This window comes from Hyperolius riggenbachi, chromosome 9, assembly GCF_040937935.1.
Source record: "Hyperolius riggenbachi isolate aHypRig1 chromosome 9, aHypRig1.pri, whole genome shotgun sequence".
In the NCBI taxonomy this organism is placed as follows: Eukaryota; Metazoa; Chordata; class Amphibia; order Anura; family Hyperoliidae; genus Hyperolius; species Hyperolius riggenbachi.
The window spans coordinates 270291550-270315008 of NC_090654.1; the positions used below are offsets into that span (position 1 = coordinate 270291550).

At 46.0% G+C, this 23459-nt stretch overlaps 1 protein-coding gene across 3 annotated transcripts in view; it reads right to left on the reverse strand.

The window, feature by feature from the left end:
* Nucleotides 1-16549, reverse strand: part of KCNK10 (potassium two pore domain channel subfamily K member 10) — a 136243-nt gene extending 119694 nt beyond the window's left edge. Inside the window, exon 1 of one of the 3 annotated variants that reach the window (XM_068252244.1) lies at nucleotides 16495-16549. Coding sequence is in view for 1 of the 3 variants with exons in the window: in XM_068252242.1 (XP_068108343.1) it covers nucleotide 14389 (1 nt within the window). In the remaining 2 variants the exon portion in view is untranslated. Of the gene's footprint in view, nucleotides 1-13311; nucleotides 13326-14388; nucleotides 14435-16494 lie in introns of those variants that run through there. The other 2 variants (XM_068252242.1, XM_068252245.1) reach the window with 2 other exon arrangements.
* Between the last annotated feature and the right edge of the window lie 6910 nt (nucleotides 16550-23459).

Consider the following 23459-nt stretch of genomic DNA (forward strand, 5'->3'; position numbering starts at 1 on the left):
TGACTGTCCTCAGAGGAGCTCACAATCTAATCCTACCATAGTCATAGGACTTGATTCACAAAGCGGTGTTAACTGTTAGCACGCTTGTGAAAAGCCCCTTAGCACGGCTGAACATGCTTTGCGTGCGCTAATTTTCGAGTCCGCGCGCTAAGTTTAGTGCTGCCCGGTGCGTTCGAAACGGCGCACCAGGTGCGACGAAAATGGTGCACCCGATGTTTTGGGCGCATTGGATGGGCTATAAACGTCGCGTAGGTGCGACGTTTAGGGCGCATCCAATGCGTTTTGGGTGCATCGGGTGCGCTGTTTTCGTTGCATGCACACCAGCCAGCGCTAAACTTAGCGCGCAAACGCGAAACTTAGCGCACTAACTGATTTAGCTTGGTGCGAACTACTACCCTAGTTAGCACGCCCAAAGTCTTTAGGCGTGTTAACGAGGTTAGCACCGCTTCCTGAATCAGGCCCGTAGTCTAATGTCCTTTCATATTATTATATTGTGCGTGGCTGAGAGAGACCGTCCAGGAATCCCCCCTTGAATATCCTGGGTTTGCCCCTGGGTCATACACTGAAAGACTGAAAAGAAAGAAATCCTTTGCCACCTTCACCATCAAAACATCCAAGACAGTAAAACTGCAAAACAACTCATCGCCCACAAAAGGGATAAACTTCCAGCCTCCCCCACCCAGTTCTGCAGCGTCCGTCTACATCGCGCCCCGCCTCTGCCGCTGCTCACTACAGACGAAAAACAATGATCTCATAGCGCTGCAAACACCGAGCCCTCTGCCAACGTCTCCACCGTGCCCCGAGGGCTGGTCTGCGCTGCCCACCCCCTGCACGAGTCACTGGAGGGAACAGATGAGACCCTCCGCCACGAGCAGCCCCTCCGTGCGCCTATAGATCGTATGCGTGATGAGCCTTCCCTGCATCCAGCGCTGGAGGTCACCGCAACAACAAGACTCAGCGGAGGATGACAGATCCAGCGCACGACAATATGCCCATCATTATTCATCGCACAGCGCCACGCCAATGACAAACAGCGGCTCAACTACTTCCATGCCACGCACAAGTCGTGTGTCTGCAGGCAAGAGGATACAGCGAGTCCCTCAGCCCAAACCATCCACTCCTTATGACATCGAGGCATGTGGAATGGATTTGCGCACACACACACACACTATACACACACACACACACACTACACACACACAGCCACACACTACACACACACACACACACACACACACACACACACACACACACACTACACACACACACACACACACACACACACACACACTACACACACACACACACACACACACACTATACATACACACACACACACACTACACACACACACACTACACACACTACACACACACACACACACACACACACACACACACACACACACACACACACACACACACACACACACACACTACACACACACACACACACACACACACACACACACACACACACACACACACACACACACACTACACACACACACACACACACACTATACACACACACACACACTATACACACACACTACACACACACACACACACACACACACTATACACACACACACACACACACACACTATACACACACACTACACACACACACACACACACTACACACACACACACACACTATACACACACACACACACTATACACACACACACTATACACACACACACACACTACACACACACACACACACACACTACACACACTACACACACACACACACACACACACTATACACACACAATATACACACACACACTATACACACACACACACACTATACACACACACACTACACACACACACACACACTACACACACACACACACTACACACACACACTATACACACACACACTATACACACACACACACTACACACACTACACACACACACACACACACACACACACACACACACACACACACACACTATACACACACACTATACACACACACACTACACACACACACACACACTACACACACACACACACTATACACACACACACACACTACACACACACACTATACACACACACACTATACACACACACACACTATACACACACACACACACTATACACACACACACTATACACACACACACACTACACACACTACACACACACACACACACACACTATACACACACACACTACACACACACACACACACTACACACACACACACACACACACTATACACACACACACACACACTACACACACACACACACACACACTATACACACACACACACACACTACACACACACACACACACACACTATACACACACACACACACACACTACACACTCTCTCTCTCTCTCTCTCTCTCTCTCTCTCTCTCTCTCTCTCTTCCGATTTTCCCTGAATACGTTCAACAGAAAAACGGATCAAAAAATGCAGCATGCAGTAAAGATTAAAAATCGGAATAGGAATCGGATGTAAAAACAGATTAAAAATCGGAATCGCATGCAGTGTGCAGGAGGCCTTAGTCTGTTCGCCATTCGCATTTAATGCAAGCTTTTTTTTGTTTTCAAAGTAATGCAAGCTTTTTTTTGTCAAAAGTTTGCATTTGTATTTTTTACATTAAAGTGACACTGAAGTGAAAATAAACTTACACGATATAATGAATTTTATGTGTAGTACAGCTAAGAAATGGAAAATTAGTAACAAATGATTCTAATATTGTTTCCAGTACAGGAAGAGTTAAGAAACTTCAGTTGTTATCTATGCAAAAGAGCGTATCTGAGCTCTCCGACCCAACTTGGGTCCCTGTTTTCTGGAGCATTTATACATCAAAGAAACAGTCAGAGATAAGATTTTTACTGCAGGGAAGTTGAAAGGGTCATTAGCTCTGCCTGTGTTATAGAATGCGGCTGGTCATTGCAAATATGGCAGAATGATGCAGTGTTATAAAAAAAAAAAAGATCTGAAAATAAAAAAAATTAGACAATTTTCTTTGCTGCTAATGTTCTATTAATTATCCATACTACACATACAATTCATTATATCATAAGGTTTTTTTTCTTGCGTCATTGTCCCTTTAAAGTCAATGGCCAGGGAATCCTCCTTATACAGCCATATTGGGTCTGTATAGCGATCCCGGCAAAAGCATTGCCACGTTTTACACAAGGTTTCCAGTTGGTCATTTCACACTGCGTACTGACCCCCTGGAAACCCCGTCATGAAATTCTTTGCTTTTTCTTTCTATATATATATATATATATATATATATATATATATATATATATATATATATATATATATATATATTTATTTATTTATTTATTGTAGTCTAGGGCCAATTTAGTGGGAAGCCAATTAACTTACCTGATTGTTTTTGGGATGTGGGAGGAAACCAGAATGCCCAGAGGAAACCTACACAGTCACGGGGAGAACATACAAAATCCTTGCAGATGTTGACCTGGCTGGGATCCAAACCAGGAACCCAGCGCTGCAAGGCGAGAGCGCTAACCACGACGCCACTGTGCTGCCTATAAGGCATTTAAATATAGACTTTTTTTTCTATCGTAACTATAAAATCAATTTCCTCTAAAACTACAATGTCTTTTTTTTCCCCTCTTGTTACCACTGTCCTTCTTAACATAACCTGCAAATTTGGAGTTTCTAGTATGTAAAGAGGGTTTGCTATTAACCATTAAAGTCAGCGGCTATTAAACTTTAAAAATTTTGATGTTTGATGTCTAAACTTTAAAAATAACCTTTAAAAAAGCACTTGCGCAAAATCCGTAGTTTTTAGCGACTATTTTGCAATAGACTTTAATGGGCAGCGAAATTTCCTGCCCATTAAAGTCTATGGAGCTTGCTGCGAACATTCGGTTCGTGAAACTTTGAGGAAAATTCGCAAAAATTTGCTGTTCATCCATCACTAATCATCGCTCCTAACTGTACCTTTTTCAGAGGGACAGTCCCTCTTTGGGATCCAAATCCCTCTGTAAGGCCTGGCGCACACCAAAAACTGCTAGCAGATCCGCAAAATGCTAGCAGATTTTGAAACGCCTTTTCTTCTTTTTCTGTAGCGTTTCAGCTAGCGTTTTGCGGTTTTGTGAAGCGTTTTTGGTGTAGTAGATTTCATGTATTGTTACAGTAAAGCTGTTACTGAACAGCTACAGTAACAAAAAACGCCTGGCAAACCGCTCTGAACTGCCGTTTTTCAGAGCGGTTTGCGTTTTTCCTATACTTAACATTGGAGGCAGAAACGCCTCCGCAACCCAAAATCTGCAGCAGCCCGGGAGTATGCATTTCTGCAAAACGCCTCCCGCTCTGGTGTGCACCAGCCCATTGAAATACATTACCCTAGCGGATCCGCACTCGCAAGCGGATCGCAAACCGCAGCCGAACCGCTCTGGTGTGCACTAGGCCTGAGTGATGATAGTAGTTAGCTAATTACAATCACGCCTATAAGTAATTACGATTTGTAAATTCAACTGATTTTGCGTAATCATTTGTAATTTTGCCTAATTTTCATGTAATTTCAGGCCAACTTTAGAGGTTAATAGGAAAGCCCCCATACATGCTATTGTCACCGAAATTGCTACATATGTTAAGGAGAATCGTGAGTACAAGTAAAAAAAAAGAAAAAGAATTTTGCAAAAACATCTTGTACTTTTTGAGTAAATTGCTTTTAAAAATGCAAAGGAAAAAAGGTTTTTAACCTCAGAAAAATGACAGTGACAATAGCTTTTATGCAGGCTGTGCTATTCATCGTTAAAGTCGGCACGAAATGACGCGAAATTACGGTTTCTGATTACGACAGACAAAATGAATTACAATTTTGCATCATGATAACAGCTTCCTGGTCAGCACACTGTCAAACTGTAATATCACCCAGTTGAGCAATGGGGAAGCATGGACATTACCTTGCTCATCAGTTGTCCTTTCAGTTATAACTGACAGCCACTGTTATATAACTGACAGCAACTGAAATATTTCAGCTCTGACAAAATCTTGTCAATAATTGCGAATTTCGATGCAAAATTACAACTATGCAAAATGTCTGCTCATCGCTACCCTCTGTCCCTCTTTCTTCTTTATTTGTCCCCCTTTCAGGACTGATGTACAGATCTATGTAAATAGGTGTATTTTATCTACTGAGAAATGGGTTTAACTGACTCTAAACTTTAGGCCTCGTTCACATCAGGGACGTTTCTGTGCGCTTTTCACAGCGCATTGCCCTGTGCGTTCTGCAAGGTATTGATTTTCCCATGTAATTATAATTAAATGTGCCTGGTTCCACATCTATGCGCTGCACTGAGCAGCGTTACAAAAACGTAGTGTTGCATGTATTTCTGTGCGTTGAGCTGTAAAGCGCACATCAATGCAAGTGAATGGGTGCGCTTTTTTTAGCGCATAGGAGCGCATGCGTTTTTTACCCCTAATTGAAAAAAAAAATTTCTTATAAAAACAAAGCTTTATTGACAACTGCTACTGCTACAATAAGCAAAATATGCTTAAAAAAAAGCGCACCGGCAGGCCCAGATTTACATCACAGGAGCCTATAGGCACAGCTGTGCTGGCACCTTAGGCCCTGTTCAGACTGTCAGCGTTTGTAGAACGCGTATAATTTCAAAGAAACGCAAGTTGAAAAACGCATGCGTTTTTCTAGCGTTCGAATGCCTTTTCTATTGCATTTTGCACACACACGTGACCCGGGGGAAAAAAATTATAGGAACCGCAGAGGGAAACGTACGCTAAAACGCAATAGTACGAGTTTTTGATACGCGTCCATAGACTTTCATTGCGTTTATTTCTGTGCGTGACGCACAGAACTGCGTGCAGCAATGCGGATGAGAAACGTATGCGTCTCATACGCATACATGTGAACGAGGCCATTAGAAAACATTAGTAGCCGTTTCTACGCGTAAAATCTTTCTGTATGCGTTCTGTAAAAACGGCTAGGAACACACATAGTCTGAACAGGGCCTTAGACTTTTCCCTCCACAGACCTTCAAACCCCTAACGATCTGCACCACATGTGTGCTAGCTGGCCCAGCCGTCACTTCTCCATTACTTCCCTTGCCTGTCATAGGTAGCTACAGGCAGGGACGTAGCAATAGGGGTTGCAGAGGTTGCGACCGCATCTAGGCCCTTGGGCCAGAGGGGCCCCAGAGGGCCCTCCCTCAACTACAGTATTAGCTCTCTATTGGCCCTGTGCTGGTAATAATCACTTCTATAGATACTTTGAATAGTGGTAATCATTAACAAGCTGTTCCCCATCCCCTTCTTGCACCTCTGACACTGTAGTTGCCATTGGCAGGTTTTGGTGCACCGTATCAATTGTTATGTATAGTGTACTTGGGGGGCCCCATTGTAAAACCTGCATCAGGGCCCACAGCTCCTTAGCTACGCCACTGGTTACAGGTGCCCCTTAGTATTAGGCATATTCTGTGTATGGGTGGTGGAGCACTCCTCAAATTCTAATATTAATTTGATTCACTTATATACTATTTGCTTATATATATAGGTCCCTTTACCCTCTAGTCTATGGTGTAGTAGCCCACGTTATAGATAGGCACTTTTTGTTGATACAATGTAGTGCTTTAACGGAGATATTTGGGTATAGATAGGAGGCTCCTTCCCAGTGGCCGGCACACCACATGGCTTTGTTTACATCCTTTGCGCAGGGCGACTATTAGCCGCTCCTGCGTTTTGTTGCCATGGTGACGTTGGGGTGGAGCTTTGCTCCGCCCTCCAGCGTCACGCTTGCCAGTTTCCTATCAGGTCCGCAGTTCCAGCGGCCTGTGTGAGCAGCTGACAGGCGTTCCTGGCAACGTAGCTGAGGCGGGTTTCCGGCTACTGGTGAGTGGGGAGGTGTGGCTGAGTTCACTTCAAACGCACCTATGGAGTGCGACTAGCGTAGTTCCCTGTCAGGTCCGCATTGAGGACGGACCATGTGATTGGAGGAAATGTAGCTTAATGCTGATTGGTCGCTTGTCATTTTTGCTAAACAAGCATGCAGCAGATCAGGTGTTTCTGACATTATTGTCAGATCTAACAAGATTAGCGGCATGCTTGTTTCCCGTGTTATTCAGACACTACTGCAGCCAAATAGATCAGCAGGACAGCCAGGTAACTGGTATTGTTTAAAAGGAAATACATGTGGCAGCCTCCATAGTTGTCCTTATAACTACAGTACATCTTTTGCTTCTGAATTCTTTATGATATGTATGAGCAGGGTTGTGGTGAGGGCGTGCTTAGAGGTGTGGCTGGGAGTCTTAAGGGATTTCCAAGGTGCAAAAATAAATGTAGCTTTACTTATTTGAACTTCTTCCAGCCCCTAGAAGTCATTTGTGTACCTCGCCGCAGCTCCGGTCCTCTCCGGGGTCCCGATGGCAGCCTCTAAGGATTGCCGATCCCCAATGGGTTGGCGTCTTCTGCGCAACCGCAGGCGTCACACACCCACGTCACCAGGAGCGTACTGCACAGGAGCAGAAGATGCCGATTCGATTGGTCAACAATCCTTCAGAGGCTGCCAGCAGGACCCCGGAGAAGACTGAAGCTGCGATGAGGAACACAAATGAGTTCTAAGGGCTGGAAGACGTCACAGGTAAGTAAAACTAGATTTCTTTTTTTCACCTTGCAGATCCTTTAAAGAGAAACTCCAACCAAGAATTGAACTTTATCTCCTTTTACATGAGAAATCTATTCCTTTTCACAAACAGACCAACAGGGGGCGCTGCATGACTGATATTGTGGTGAAACCCCTCCCACAAGAAGCTCTGAGTACTGTGGTACTCCTCGCAGTTTCCTGTCTGTGAACCTTGTTGCATTGTGGGAAATAGCTGTTTACAGCTGTTTCCAACTGCCAAAAAGCATGCAGCAGCTACATCATCTGCCAACAGTAAAAATGTCACCATGTAATAAATGTGAGAATACAAATCAAGGAATTAAAAGATTTTACAATGGGCAAACACTGACTAAATCATTTATACATAATTATTGTAAAAGTGAAGCACTTTTTTTATTACATTATTTTCACTGGAGTTCCTCTTTAAAGAGTCCCTCTTCCTTATCTCAAAATGTTGGGAGGTATGAAAGATCTATATCTTGTTTCCTCTCTAGATTGTGAGCTCACGTGGCCAGGGCTCTCACCCTTGTGACTGTAAATTGTTGTGTGTTTTGTTAAGTACAGACATGCAATATTGTCACCCATTGATGAACAGAAAATGATCCCTTTGCAACAAACCGGGCACTGATGCAGTACAGACACCCCTCTAGCCTCCCGGCTAGCAATCCGTTCTGTTGCTATGGAGGGGGTGGAGGAATGACAATCGGCAAGTGACGGAGCGCATTCCTGCAGTTGACCATCATTTGTGGCATCCAATCAGATGTCAGCAGAGATGGGTGTCTGCGCATGTTGCGCACAACTGTAGTGTCACTGTGTGCCTATGGACAGAGCCTGGCTGCATTCAGCCAAACGCAATACAGCAAAGGACTTTCGTCTGAGGAGTGTATGTAACTTTACGCAATCCATACACAGTAGACAAACTTCTAATGATAAGTCCTTGCAGTTCACAAAAGTCACCACATCAGAGGAACAATTGTACCATCCCCATATTGGAACCGATTGTTTATCCTCTGTCATTCTACTGTACATCATACAACACAAGGTTTACAATCAACAGAGATCATTTAAGAACGATGACCCTTATTCTCTGTACGCAATGGGGAAATCTGATTGCACAACATTGGTACATCCCTCCTCTAGAATCATCACCTCACATTTATGTATACAAGACTTTTCACATGCTTCACCCCTCCTCTGGAATGCTCTTCCACAGCACATCTGTCACTCTCTAACCTTTGAAATCTTTCAACGCAACCTCAAAACTTCCAACAGGCATATGCTCTAACTTAGGCCATTACCCCTTCTACTCTTGCCAAGTTGTGCTCTTTACTAGATAAACTAAACACACGCTGCCTGTATGTACACTGCATACTTCCCCCCCCTCTTGTTTCCCCCATTAGATTGTAAGCTCACAAGGACAGGGCTCTCTCACCCTTTTGTGTCTTGGAATTTTGTATACATTTCGTAACTTGCCCTCTGTTATACATTTTATTCATCATGTTACATCTGTCATTTGTAATCACCAATTCTGTCATTTGGACCAGTGTATATATTTGGTGTTTATCATTGTCTGCATTATTATTTACTGCATGTTTGTTTTTCTTACTTTGTACAGCTTTATAAATCAATAATAATAATAATAAATAATTCTTTACATACTTTTAAACGCTCGCCAGTCATGTCAGCCAACAAGAAGCAATGATAAACTTGCCAGATTTTTCTTGCCGCAGACGAATGGCGGGTGGAGTTGACATCGTTAGTGTGCGCATTAACGTAGCAACTTTTTGTGAACGATTGTATAATCAACAAGATCCTTCAGATCGAAAACAAAGATTGTATTTTATCAAATTCACAGCATTAAAAAAATCCAACTTGCCATTGCATATAAACTGGTTACAGAAATCCGCCATGCTTATTAACCATTCCTGTACGAAAACGATCAATAATGCAATCATTTAAGATCAGTGGGGCCCCCCAGCTCCTCTGTTTTCGTACAGTACAATGTAAATAATCTGATCGAAAAAAGGAGTCGTCCAATAAATATTCTACCATGAAAGACACCTGTAGACCGAACACACACACACACGCACGCACGCACGCACACACACACACACGCACGCACGCACACACACACACACTGTACACACACACACACACACACACACACACTGTACACACACACACACACACACACACACTGTACGCACACACACACACACTGTACACACACACACACACACACACACACACACACTGTACACACACGCACACACACACACACACACACACACACACACACACACACACACACACACACACACACACACACACACACTGTACACACTAGACACTAGGGAACTGCATAGGGGAGGGAGGGGACCTCTAGACACCAGGGAAATGTATAGGGGAGGGAGGTGCACCACTAGACACCAGGGAACTTTATAAGGGAGGGAGGGGACCTCTAGACACCAGGGAACTGTATAGGGGAGGGAGGTGCACCACTAGACACCAGGGAACTGTATAGGAGAGGGTGGGGGCCACTAGACACCAGGGAACAGTATAAGGGAGGGAGGGCGGGAGGACCATTAGACACAAGGGAACTTTAAAGGGGATGGAGGTGGAGCACTAGACACCAGGGAACTGTATAGGGGTTGCAGTGGAACCATTCGACACGAGGGAACTTTATAAAGGTGGCCAGTAGGCATTGAGGTTGGCCCACGACTAGGTTCCAGTGTTCAATTCCGGCCCACTTTGTATTTGGGTTTCATACCCCTGCATTAGGGGATAAAGCTAATAGTGTTGCAGGGGTGGACCTACCATAAAGCCACCTGAATCATGCGCTTCAGGTGGCAATATCTAGGGGGTGGCATTTGGACAGTTTGGGCCACCTGGCGCCTGCCTCCTCTCCGTCCTCCCGCTCGCCTTCCTGACACACACACACACTACCCTCCTCATCCATGTATACCAAATCCCTGTCCCCATTCGACCGGTGGCACCAGACGCCTTCCCCTATGACACCATAAGCAGATAAGGTGTCGATATATGCCTCTCATCAAGGCATCATCAGAGTCACGCGAAACACACCTGGAAGCACAAGTAAGTGACCTACCCCTGACCCTGTCCGTAGGTTCGGTGCTGAATGGTGCTGAGATCTGGTGTTTGGGTGATTTCGGAACAATGTTCCAAATTAGAACGCCAACACTAAAAGCTGAACTCACATTCTATGGAGGAAGAACCGAGTTATATGAGGGTGAATTGATTATTTTTTGAGGGATGACTTTGCTAGTAAATAATGAAAAAAATAAATAAACTTTATAAACCGGAGGGAATTTTAAAAGACACCTGAAGTGTGGAGGCTGCCATATTTAATACCAGTTGCCTGGCACTCCTGCTGATATCTTTGGCTGCAGTAGTGTCTGAATCACTCACCTGACACAAGCATGCAGCTAATCCAGTCAGACCTCAGTCAGATACACCTGATCTGCTGCATGCTTGTTCGGGGTCTATGGCTAAAAGTATTAGAGGCAGAGGATCAGCAGGACAGCCGGGCAATGTATCGGTATTGCCTAAGAGGAAATAAATATGGCAGCCTCTATATCTTCTCATTATAGTTGTCCTTTAAAGGACAACAGGGAAGCGAAGTGAAGCAAGAGGCTGCTTAGGGCCTCACCCTCCGCATGGGCCCCGCACGCTGGGCTGCCCTGTGCTGTGGCCAACTGAAGCCCGAGGGATAAGGAGGCTGCCATATTTATTTCCTTTTAAGCAATACCGGTTGCCTGGCAGCCCTGCTGATCCTCTGTCTGTAATACTTTTATCCATAGCCCCTAAACAAGCATGCAGCAGATCAGGTGATTTTGACATTATTGTCAGATCTGATGATATTAGCTGCATGCTTGTTTCTGGTGTGATTCAGACTCTACTGCAGCCAAATAGACCAGCAGGTCTGCCAGGCAACTGGTATTGTTTAAGATGAAATAACTATGGCAGTCTCCACATTCTTCTCATTTCAGTTGTCCTTTAAGCACATTTCAACAATTCTAAACCAAAATCCCTACCACGATCCCTGTTGTAGTTACTTAGATTGTACAATCGGGATCTTTATGTGTGTGGTCATTACAATCACTATCATTGTCACTCTGTACAATATATACAATATAACTAATGCTGCTAAACTTGAATTCTTACAATCAAAACATAAGAAACTGTATTGTAAGACAACTGAAAATGTTGTGGTCAGTATAAGAAATCAGACTACAGCCATCCACACATGTCAATTACTATTGCACAGACACCATAGAAAACAACACCATGAATCAAATCAATGCTTCATACAAATTCATTGAATAGTTACAAATACATCTCCACACATGAGAAGATCTGTGGATGACAACTCGAGGTAAGCTCTGTCGATTGTATGGTCATAGAGAAATCACCATCACACCAATGCCCCTTTCATCCAATCTTATCAGATTGTTATAACTACAGTAAAACTAAAGGTTATCCTTAATGATACAATCTTGATTGTACAATGTTAAGCAATGTATATAGTAATCGGGTAACCTGAGTGGAGTGAATATACATTGAACGGACACATTAGGTAATCCAGCATAATGAATAGAAGTAGTAAGATTGTTCAATCAAGATTGTATCATTAAGCCTGGTACACACTTTCAGTTATGATTGGCCAATCACTTACCAATTTTACCACCTCCATGTAGTATAAGGGTCAACAGATTTTGAATACTATGAGCAAACTGTATAGATAAACACGAATACTACATGGAGATGGTAAAATTGGTCGGTGATTGACCAATTATAATTGAAAGTGTGTACCAGGCTAAAGGCATTTCCCCACAACACTATATGTCTCCAGGACACTATACGCTCTGTACTGTAGATTGTACAAACAAATTGTAGAGTCATTATATCAATAACACGATCTTTCGTATAATCTCAAGCCAGCCATACACTATACAATATTTTTGCCCAATTAGATATCTGATTGAACAAAAAAGTCTAAACTGGTCAAAAATTGTGGTTTCCCACCGCACCGCGATCACCCTACGGAGGTCATTACATGATCGGAAATGGCGGTTCTTTGCCGATGTCGATCGTATTGTCGACTATGGGTCGATCCCGGGTTGGTCGGCAGTGCAGTTGTAAAGTGTATGACAAGCTTTACTAGGCAGGTATAACTGCATTAAAACTTATGTGTCTCCACACATGGTGAGATCTGACTGCAGACTGAATGACACTATCGCCCCAACACTCCTCCCTGCACCGCTATATGCGATCTCTCTTAGATTGTACAATCAGATTGCTGTTTGTGTGGGTGGCGAGCCTGACAGGTGACAAGTGGTGATAAGTTGTGTGTGCTGGCTGGTAAGTTGTCATCTGTGCCTGCTTCTTCCAGACATATTAGCATGCTGGGGAGGGCAGCTCACTTTGCTGCAGAGCTATTGAAATGTTAATGACATTGAGTGGAAGCTGGGGTTGCCCCCCTGGGCTGTGCCCCCCTCACCCCTCCCCCACAGGCAGCAGCTGGCACCCAGGGCATCCCTAGACACAGGCAGGTATCACAGACAGACAACCCCCCCCCCCTCCAACACTCACACAGCCTGGACCCCCCCCCCCCCTCCTCCCCATTACCGTAGACAACTGAGGGCAGTGTACCCACCTTGAGGGTCCCAGTTCACCTGCTTCCTCGGGTTCTCTATGGGGAATTTCATGTCTCCAGCGAGTGTGCAGCCCAGACAGTACAGTTGCAGCCCTTGTGTTATGTGTGCGAGGAAGCCTTGTGCAGCCCTGGAGAGAGGGGGGGAGAGGGGTGGGGGGGATCTGATGTGATCTGGGCTGGGCTGAGGAGGACCCTCACAAGTGGCTGGATGGGCAGACACCCAGCAGAGGGTGATGCTGGCAATAAAGGTGGTCCTCCTATTGTAGCATCAGATGCCCCCCAGCTGGAGGCTGCTCCGCTTCCGGATTGGAGCACACACTACTGCTCCTGGCTGAATACTGCAGCATTACTAATGTGACTCCACTCACAGCCCAGCCATTCAGGGTGGAGAGGGGAGGCTGTGCAGTCTGGGCATGGAGACAATAAGTGCATTATGATAATCGATGCTGGAGGATGAGGTGCACCTCATATCACGTCATGCTTGGTGCTGATGCTGATACTGTTATTGATGCTGGTGCTGATGCTGGTGGTGATGCTGATACTGGTATTGATGTTGGTGCTGATGTTGGTGCTGATGCTGATGTTGGTGCTGATGTTGGTGCTGGTGCTGGTGCTGATGCTGGTGGTGATGTTGGTGCTGATGCTGATGTTGGTGCTGATGTTGGTGCTGGTGCTGATGTTGCTGATGTTGGTGCTGATGTTGCTGATGTTGGTGCTGATGTTGGTGCTGATGCTGGTGCTGATGTTGGTATTGATGTTGGTGCTGATGTTGGTGCTGATGCTGATGTTGGTGCTGATGCTGGTGGTGATGCTTGCTGATACTGGTATTGATGTTGGTGCTGATGCTGATGTTGGTGCTGATGTTGGTGCTGATGTTGCTGATGTTGGTGCTGATGTTGGTGTTGATGCTGGTGCTGATGTTGGTGCTGGTGCTGATGCTGGTATTGATGCTGGTGCTGATGTTGGTGGTGTTGGGTGACTGCAGAGAGGAGACACTTTCTAGGGATGAATGGAGGGAGAGAGAGGAGGAGGACACAGGAGGAGCTGGTGGTGTGGGCACTGCAGGTTGGTACTTACTGCTTGGGAGAGGAGGAGGAGGAGGTGGTGGTGGTGGTGGATCTGGTTGAGGTTCTCCTGGATTCTGCTGCAGCTGCTGGATGCAGGAGTCACGCTTGGTTGGTCACCAGCACATGGCAGTAGCATGGGGAACGTCCTCTGCAGAGGGTGTCTGTCTCTTCTTCCTGCAGCTGCTGCTCCTTCGTTACCACCACCATACATATTCAAATGCAGCCAACACAAAGGGCTCCCGGCACAATGGCAGCTCTGCCAGCCTCCTGCAGGGGGTCTTCCTCATCACCTGGCCGGCCGGGGGGTGCCCAGTGCCAGAGCCCAGCTGGTGCCCCCCAGACCTCCTGGGCGTGCTGCTGCATCCTCCTGGCTGGAGACAGAGGTGTGTGTGGTGGTCCTGCCCTCCCCCCTTGTGCCCTCCTCTGTCTACCTGCTGCTGGCATCTGCCTCTCCCCCTGCTCTGCTGTGCCATGTGTGGGGGAGGGGGGCTGCGGGGTGATACAAGGCTGTGCACGTGCTGCTGCCCCCCTCCTCGCTGGAAAACGGCCCTGACAATCACCCTGATCATTATCGGTGCTATTATGTTCCATTATGTGCCCAACGCTGTAGCAGATTAAACTAAGATGTGTTCTTTTGTCCGTCTCTCCCTCCCTCTGAGGACAGAAGATGCGACTATATTGTGATATCTACTGCCTGTACCTATCTACATGCATGCTGCCTATCTATCTATCTATCTATCTATCTATCTATCTATCTATCTATCATCTATCTATCTATCTATCTATCTATCTATCTATCTATCTATCTATCTATCTATCTATCTATCTATCTAGCATATGTTCTAATCTATCTATCTATCTATCTATCTATCTATCTATCTATCTATCTATCTATCTATCTATCTGTATATCATTTCTATATGATTGATAGATAATCTATATATCTTTATCTACCTACCTATACAACTATCTCTCTATCTAACTATCTATCTATCCAAAAATGTAATATTATGATTATTTAATATTTATATAGCACCGACATCTTCTGCAGCGCTGTACAGAGTACATAGTCATGTCACTGACTGTCCTCAGAGGGGCTCACAATCTAATCTGTACCACAGTCATATGTCTATGTATGCACCTGTAGTGTATGTATCCTAGTCTATGGTCAATTTATGGGGAAGCCAATTAACCTATCTGTATGTTTTTGGGATATGGGAGGAAACCAAAGTGCCCAGAGGAAACCCACACAGAGGGAGAGAACATACAAACTCCATACAGATAGTGCCCTGGCTGGGATTTTGCTAACCACTATGCCACTGTGCTGCACTAATCTAGATTCCATCTATCACTTACATGTCTGTCTATCTATCGATCTCTACCTGTATGTCTATGTATCCGTCTATCTCTAGTCTTTCTCACTATCTATCAATCTGTCTATCAATCCAGCCATCTGTCCATCCTAATGCTGGGAATACACGTTGAGATTTTATCAGATTTAAAGTCCGATCATTTTTCCGATCGATTTCCATTCACTTCTAAGACAAATCGATCAGAAAAACGATCAAAAATCAGATTGGACATGTCGGAAATTATCAAACCATCTATCTGCCAAAAAATCTCATGGTGTATTCCCAGCATTAGGCACCCATACACAACTCAATTTTTTACTAGCTCAGACATTAGATTTGATATAAACATTGAATCTCGTTAAAATATTTTAGAATGATCACATTGGCAATGTTATGCACAAAATATTGAACTGGATTGGACAAGATTTCTGCTGAAAGCACAGAAGTAATAGCTCAGGTCTACAGATCTGCAACTGCAGAGATTGATGGTATACCTGATCTGCCACAAATTGTACAGTGTATGGTTATCTGTCTGTCTTCCCCTGTGTACAGAGCTGTATATAATTAATAGTATAGTATTTCCAGCAGGAAGTCTCTCTCCTGTTCATGTCAGATTGTCCCTCTTGCTAGTTTTGTAAACTTCAGTCCTGCTCTCTCCCCCTTCCAGTCCTGCGAGTCCTCCTCTCTACCGCTAAGGCTTTTTGCACTATTCTCATCCCCCCCCCCTCCCCACACACACACATACACGGAACAATCTGTCTTACCGTTCTCTGTCCTCCGGTATTCCCTCCATCCTTCCTCCTGCCTGCCCTCTCTTGATTTCTCTCTCTCTCTCTCTTCCTCCTTCTTCTTCCTCCTCTTCAGTGAATTTCTCTTCCATCCTCCCACCCACACTTCCTACATCCATCCTGCTCTCTCCACTCAGGAATCCTCCCTCTCTTGCTTCAGATTTGTCTCTTTTCCCTTATTTGTTGTTGTCACCAACTAAAATGTCCACAAAATGTTCCCCAGTTCCTCCAGCCTCACCTGCCCTTCGCTCCTCTCTCTCTCTCTCTCTCCCTCTCTCTAATCCCCTAGCTTCTCTCTTTTGCTCCATTTTTTTGTGTCACCTCTTTCCTTACAGCCCCCCCCCCCCCCCCCCCCAAAAAAAAAACACACACACTCCTCTGACATAGGAGAGCTGGGTCTTGACTATCCTTATTTCGGGATTTTTTAATTGCCCTAAAAGCGTTTGTGCAATGATTCCCTGTGAGAGAGTTCACACCTGAGTGGTTCGATGACAATCTGCTCACCAAATCGCTGCCTGTACCGCTTTCGGGGCGATTTGCCTCAATGGAAGGTATAGGGAAATCGCAAAACGCTTGAAAAAGCGCTTTGCATAGCGATTTCCCCAGTGCTTCTATGAATATATACATTGTATTTACTCATATCCGGGTGAAAGAGTTCACTTCCTGGCTGATGTCAGGAAGTGAAAAAACAGAATCGCTCTGCAAAAGCACTTAGAAAAGCGCTTTATAAAAAAATCGCAGCGCGCAGGTAAGCGCCAGGAAGGGGAAAAACTCATGCAAAAAAGTGAAAACCGCTGGCATCAGCAATTTTGATTTTAGATGGGTACAAGGCCTAAGTAAGCACCTATTCAGTAAGGAGTTCTTGGGTAAGACTCCCTAACACTGCCACTGCCTAGTGAGGGCGTTCTTGTGGCTGCCTCACAAGCGCTTTGATGCTGACAGGAGCTTAAAGTGTACCTGAGATGGGCCAGAGAGAAAATGTATACATACCTGGGACTCCCTCCAGGCTGATCGCTCCCCCTCTCTCCTCCGCCGCCTCTTGTATCTTCCACAATCGGCCCCGGCAAGTCATCCAGACGGGGCCAGCCAGCGCAGTCTGGCTGTGCGCTTTCCCCCATCGCACTCCCATTACAAGGAGTGTTCTGCGCCAACGCTCTCAATGACAGAGCCGCAGATACGCAGTTTGCCCCAGACCGGTGGGCTTACCGGAACAGATTGCGGAAGATCCAGGAGCTAGTGACAAGACTATATATACTCTGTACAGCGCTGTGGAAGATGTCAGCGCTATATAAATACTAAATAATAATAATCATTTCTTGTGGGAAAGGAGGTATCAGCTACTGATTGGGACAAGGTTCAGTTTTGCATTAAAGTTCCTCTTTCAAGTGACACTAAAGCGAAAAAAAAACAACTTATGTTATAATGAAATGCATGTGTAGTGGATAATTAATAGAACATCAGCAGCAAAGAAAATATTTACATAGTTATTTTGTCATTTTTATTTACAGTTACATAGCTTTTTTTTATTATTACATTGCACCATTCTCTAATATTTGTAGTTTACAAATTACACACTGTATTTTAAATGATGAAACAGAGCAGAGCTATTGACCCTTTGCACTTCCTGGCAGTAAAACCTTAAAGAGACACTGTAACATCAAAAAGTTCCCCTGGGGGGTACTCCCCTCGGGAGGGGGAAGCCTCAGAGTCCCAATGAGGCTTCCCACGCTGTCCTCTGTCCCACGGGGGTCTCGCTGCAGCCCTCCGAACAGCGGCCCGACAGATCCGACAGCTTGTTCAATATTTACCTTTGTAGGCCCCAGCGGGGGCGCTGTTGCGGCTTTCGGCTCCAAAGTAGACAGAAATACCCGATCTCAGTCGGGTCCGCTCTACTGCGCAGGCGCCGGAGACTTGCGCCTGCGCAGTAGAGCAGACCCGACGGCGATCGGGTATTTCCGCCTATTTCGGAGCCGAAAGCCGCAACAGCGCCTGCACAGGAGGCGGGAAGGTAAATATTTACATCGCCGCTGTTCGGAGGGCTGCAGCGAGACCCCCGAGGGACGGAGGACGGCGTGGGAAGCCTCATTGGAACCCTGAGGTTTCCCCCTCCCGAGGTTAATACTCCCCAGGGGAACTTTTTGATGTTACAGGTTTTCTTTAAACAAACATGGAACAGTGGGAGACAGGTTGAGATAAGTGTTTCAGAAAACAACACTGTAGCCAACCAAGCTTGGTCAAGAGTTCAGAGAAGCTCTTTTGCATAGATAACAAGTGCAGTTTCTTAACTCTTCATGTACTGGAATCAATATGAGACTCATATCTGTGCTACTAATGTTCTGTTTCTTAGCTGCACTACACATACAATTCATTATATCATATGTTTATTTTCACTTCAGATTCCCTTTAATGTTTGCCAGAAGCAGAGAACATTTTCTTAAAAATAGGGACAGTTTGACTCTATCTTATTTGTTAGTTTATTTCTCTGTCGTTTATTGTGTGTATAGCTGTAGACATTGTCCACCTTCAGGAAGCAGATGGCGCTTGTGATGGAAATGAGGATTGGAACAGATGGGAGGGAAGGTGTGAATCTGACTCTTCTATTATCGGCAGTAATTATAGGAAACTCCCGTTTTCTTTTTGTCCGCATCCACTTTAGCTGGATTGATTATTATGTGTACAATATACAGAGACAGAGGATCCATTTACCAAAGCCATGACAGCCGGAGGACTGGGACTTCCATATAAGTTGTTGTAGCCGATCTCTGCAGGCTTACAAGTCAGTTAATTTTGGTATTACTTGTTTTGGGTTTCACCGTACAGCCCGTACAAATCAGTGGCTCAGTGGCATCAGGATCTGAGCTAAAGGTTTGGGGGAACCAGACATGATCTGAAGGCTTGGGGGCGCCAGACATGATCTGAAGGCTTGGGGGCACCAGGTATGAGCTGAAGGCTTGGGGGCACCAGGTATGAGCTGAAGGCTTGGGTGCACCAGGTATGATCTGAAGGCTTGGGGGCACCAGGTATGAGCTGAAGGCTTGGGGGCACCAGGTATGAGCTAAAGGCTTGGGGGCACCAGGTATGATCTGAAGGCTTGGGAGCACCAGGTATGATCTGAAGGCTTGGGGGTAGTGTTGGGCGAACAGTGTTCGCCACTGTTCGGGTTCTGCAGAACATCACCCTGTTCGGGTGATGTTCGAGTTCGGCCGAACACCTGATGGTGTTCGGCCAAACCGTTCGGGTTCGCCCGAACTACTAAATGCCCGGCCGAACAGGGCCCCTGTTCGGCCGAACAGGGCCCTGTTCGGCCGAATACCGCCCCCCTATGGGGTCGCAGGCATAAGGGGGGAGCATGCCCCGATCGCGGGGGGGGGGGGCGGAAATTCCCCCCACCCCCTCCGCTAGCGCTCCCCCCTCTGCCCGCTTCCCCATAAAAAAGTTGTCGTAAAGTTAAATATTACCGGTGGTGGCTGCTGCAGTGGCTGGCTGGCAGTGGTGTGAATGAGGAGGAGGAGTCCGAGTATGACACGTTGAGGCCAGGCAGCGGGCGGTTCAGCGGTAGTACCCTTGTGGTACTTCCGCCCTTTCTCTGACCTCACGTCCTCTACGTGATGACGCATACGAGGGTACGCGTCACGCGTACCATCGTATGCGTCATCACGTAGAGGACGTGAGGTCAGAGAAAGGGCGGAAGTACCACAAGGGTACTACCGCTGAACCGCCCGCTGCCTGGCCTCAACGCGTCATACTCTGACTCCTCCTCCTAGTCCTCACTCACACCACTGCCAGCCAGCCACTGCAGCAGCCACCACCGGTAATATTTAACTTTACGCCAACTTTTTTATGGGGAAGCGGGCAGAGGGGGGAGCGCTAGCGGAGGGGGTGGGGGGAATTTCCGACCCCCCCCCCCCGCGATCGGGGCATGCTCCCCCCTTATTCCTGCGACCCCATAGGGGGGCCGTATTGCGGCATGTTCGGGTCCCCATTGACTTGCATTGAGTTCGGGGTTCGGGCCGAACATGCCGAACATCTGGCCCATGTTCGGCCTGTTCGGCCCGAACCCGAACATCCAGGTGTTCGCCCATCACTACTTGGGGGCACCAGGTATGAGCTGAAGGCTTGTGGGCACCAGGTATGAGCTGAAGGCTTGGGGGCACCAGGTAGTATCTGAAGGCTTGGGGGTGCCAGTTATAATCTGATGGCTTGGGGGCAACTGGAATGACTTGAAGGGTTGGAGGCAGCAGGTGTAATCTTATGGCTTGGAGGCACCCGGCATGATCTAAAGGCTTGTAGGCACCAGGTATATTCTGAAGACTTGGTGACCCCAGGTATGGTCTGAAGGCTTGAAGGTAACGGGTATGATCTGAAGGCTTGGTCAGAGGCGTAGCTAAGGAGTTGTGGGCCCCGATGCAAGTTTTACAATGGGGCCCCCCAAGCACTCTATACATAGCAATTGATACGGCGCACCAAAACCTGCCAATGGCAACTACAGTGTCTGAGGTGCAAGAAGGGGATGTTGAACCTTTTTTTTTTTTAATTACCACAATTCAAAGTATCTGTAGAAGTGATTATTATGAGCACAAGACCAATAGAAAGCGAATACTGTAGTTGAGGGAGGGCCTGGCCCAAGGGCCCCGATGCGGTGGCTACCTCTGCAACCCCTATTGCTACGCCCCTGGGCTTGGTGACACCAGGTATGGTCTAAAGGCTTGGGGGCACCAGGTATGATCTGAAGGTTTGGAGGCACCTGCTGTGATAGGAAGTTTTGAAGGCACCAGGTATTATCTGAAGGATTTTGGGCACCAAGTATGATCTGAAGTGTTGGAGGCACCGGGTATGGTCTACAGGCTTGGATATGCAAGGTATGACCTAAAGGTTTGAAGGCACCTGATATGATCAGAAGGCTTTTGGGCACCAAGTATGATCTAAAGATTTGGATGAGCCAGGAAAGATCTAAAGGCTTGGAGGCCCCTGATATGATCTGAAGGGGACTTATCCAGACACTTTCCTGCACTGAGGTGTGTATCTTGTTTTTTTCTCTTCAGGTACACTTTAAAATAGTAGAGATTACTTTATTCACAACCCAAAGTTTATCTACACTCCATCCCTATGTGGGCAATCAACCTGAAAATCTTGCTCTTATTGCTGTGATATAATTTAATGGTACATACTGTGAGAAACCTGGAGCTAAACGGAGTCTCCAACATTTCCCACCAGAGCGCACATTGGAAGCATGGATGGGGTTGAAGAGCACACATTGGAAGCATAAGTAGGGGTGCAGAGTGTGCATCGCCCCCCAATCCCCTTAACTTTAAGCTCATTTCCCTGGTTCAGGCTCATTTGCAGTGCTATTGGGGGATCAGCTCAGCACATTCTGCTGAATCCACTGTAGTGACTGAATGAGACACCTTTGCATAAAAAAATTAAACTTATTTTTTTTTTATTTTTTTTTTTAATACAAACATGCCAAGTTTATTAACAAAAACTTAGAAAAGAACATACAGCAATAATAACAATGTCAACATTATAAACGACATTCCAAGCAGAGTGCAATGGCAGCCTCCATATTCTTCACACTTCAGTTGTCCTTTAATCCAGTCTGTGCAGGTGGGAACCTCTGCAGTTATCCAGGTTTTGGTAAGCTGCTTATGAGCCAGGTGAAGAACCTCCAACACAAATTGCTTGCAATACTTACTCAGCAAGGCAGCTAAGGAAAGATTGAGTAAGCATGTTTTAGCACAGTGGTGGGCAAACTAAGGCCTGCGGTCTAGATCTGGCCAGGCATGCCATTTCATCTGGCCCACCGATGCAGGACCAGATTGCTTGTCCCTCAGGACGTGAACTGATGATTTGCAGCATCTAATAGACGCCGCATCAGTTCTCCAGCAGCACCCGTGGGATTGTGGTTTCTGGCAGGCAGAGCAGGGCTACAGGAAGATGGCATCCGAAGGTCTGTAGTGGAGACTATTTGTGTCTCCAGTGCAGAGCTTCAGATACCATTTTCCCCCAGCTCTGTTCTGCCTGTCAACGCTGGAGTTTTGCACCTGCTGGCTGCACTGAAGAAGTTCGGGGGAGCTACGTGCCAGAGGGAGGTCGGGAGAGGACTCTTCTGCAGCTGAGTATATATATATATATTTATATATTTACACAGGTGCCTGTAAGAAACTATACGTTGGTTGCTATTGGCAACAACACTACCCCTTTTTTTCCGGCACCAGCAACTCATTAATAAGATCTGCAAACACGACTCTCATCACAGCAACAGCATAGGAGATAGAACTTCTTAGGCGTCCTCAAAGTTTAGGAGTTTATTCAGTCAACAGATAAGACAGTACATTTCATTACTTCTTAGCAAAGCAGATTGTTCTGTAGTCCGTTGCGTTACAGCTTCTTGATTCCATTGCATGGAATCATGGAATCAGGTTTCCTCTTATGTCCATCCTACGTTACATCTAGGCTACGTGATATCTAGACTACGTATATACAGCATACAGTTAGATAATATGACAAGACATAAATAAAGGTAAAAGGGTTGAAGCCAGCAATGACAGGAAGCAGAAGACTGCCTCTCTGCAGCCTATCATCTGTTTTAATACTGGTTAGGAAAGAGTTAAATTTGACATCATCTGAGCCATACCCCCAAGCCTACAATTCGTGGGCATGTGACCCACCTTATTAATTAATATTCCATTGCTTTATACCCTAGTTACAAAGAATGCAATGTTTTGTAAATATCGTCTTTGTTTACCTTTCTGACGTCTAACGGTCGGGGCAGTTTAGACCTGTGGCCTTCCACAAGGAACATGTTCCTGGTAAATGAACGCATCATCTCTTCTGTGAGAAACTCTGCTTAAAGGTAGACTCTGCGAACCAATCCTTTTACGTAACCTCAGTTCAAACAACTGAGGCCAACATACAGTGGCGTAGCTAAGGAGCTGTGGGCC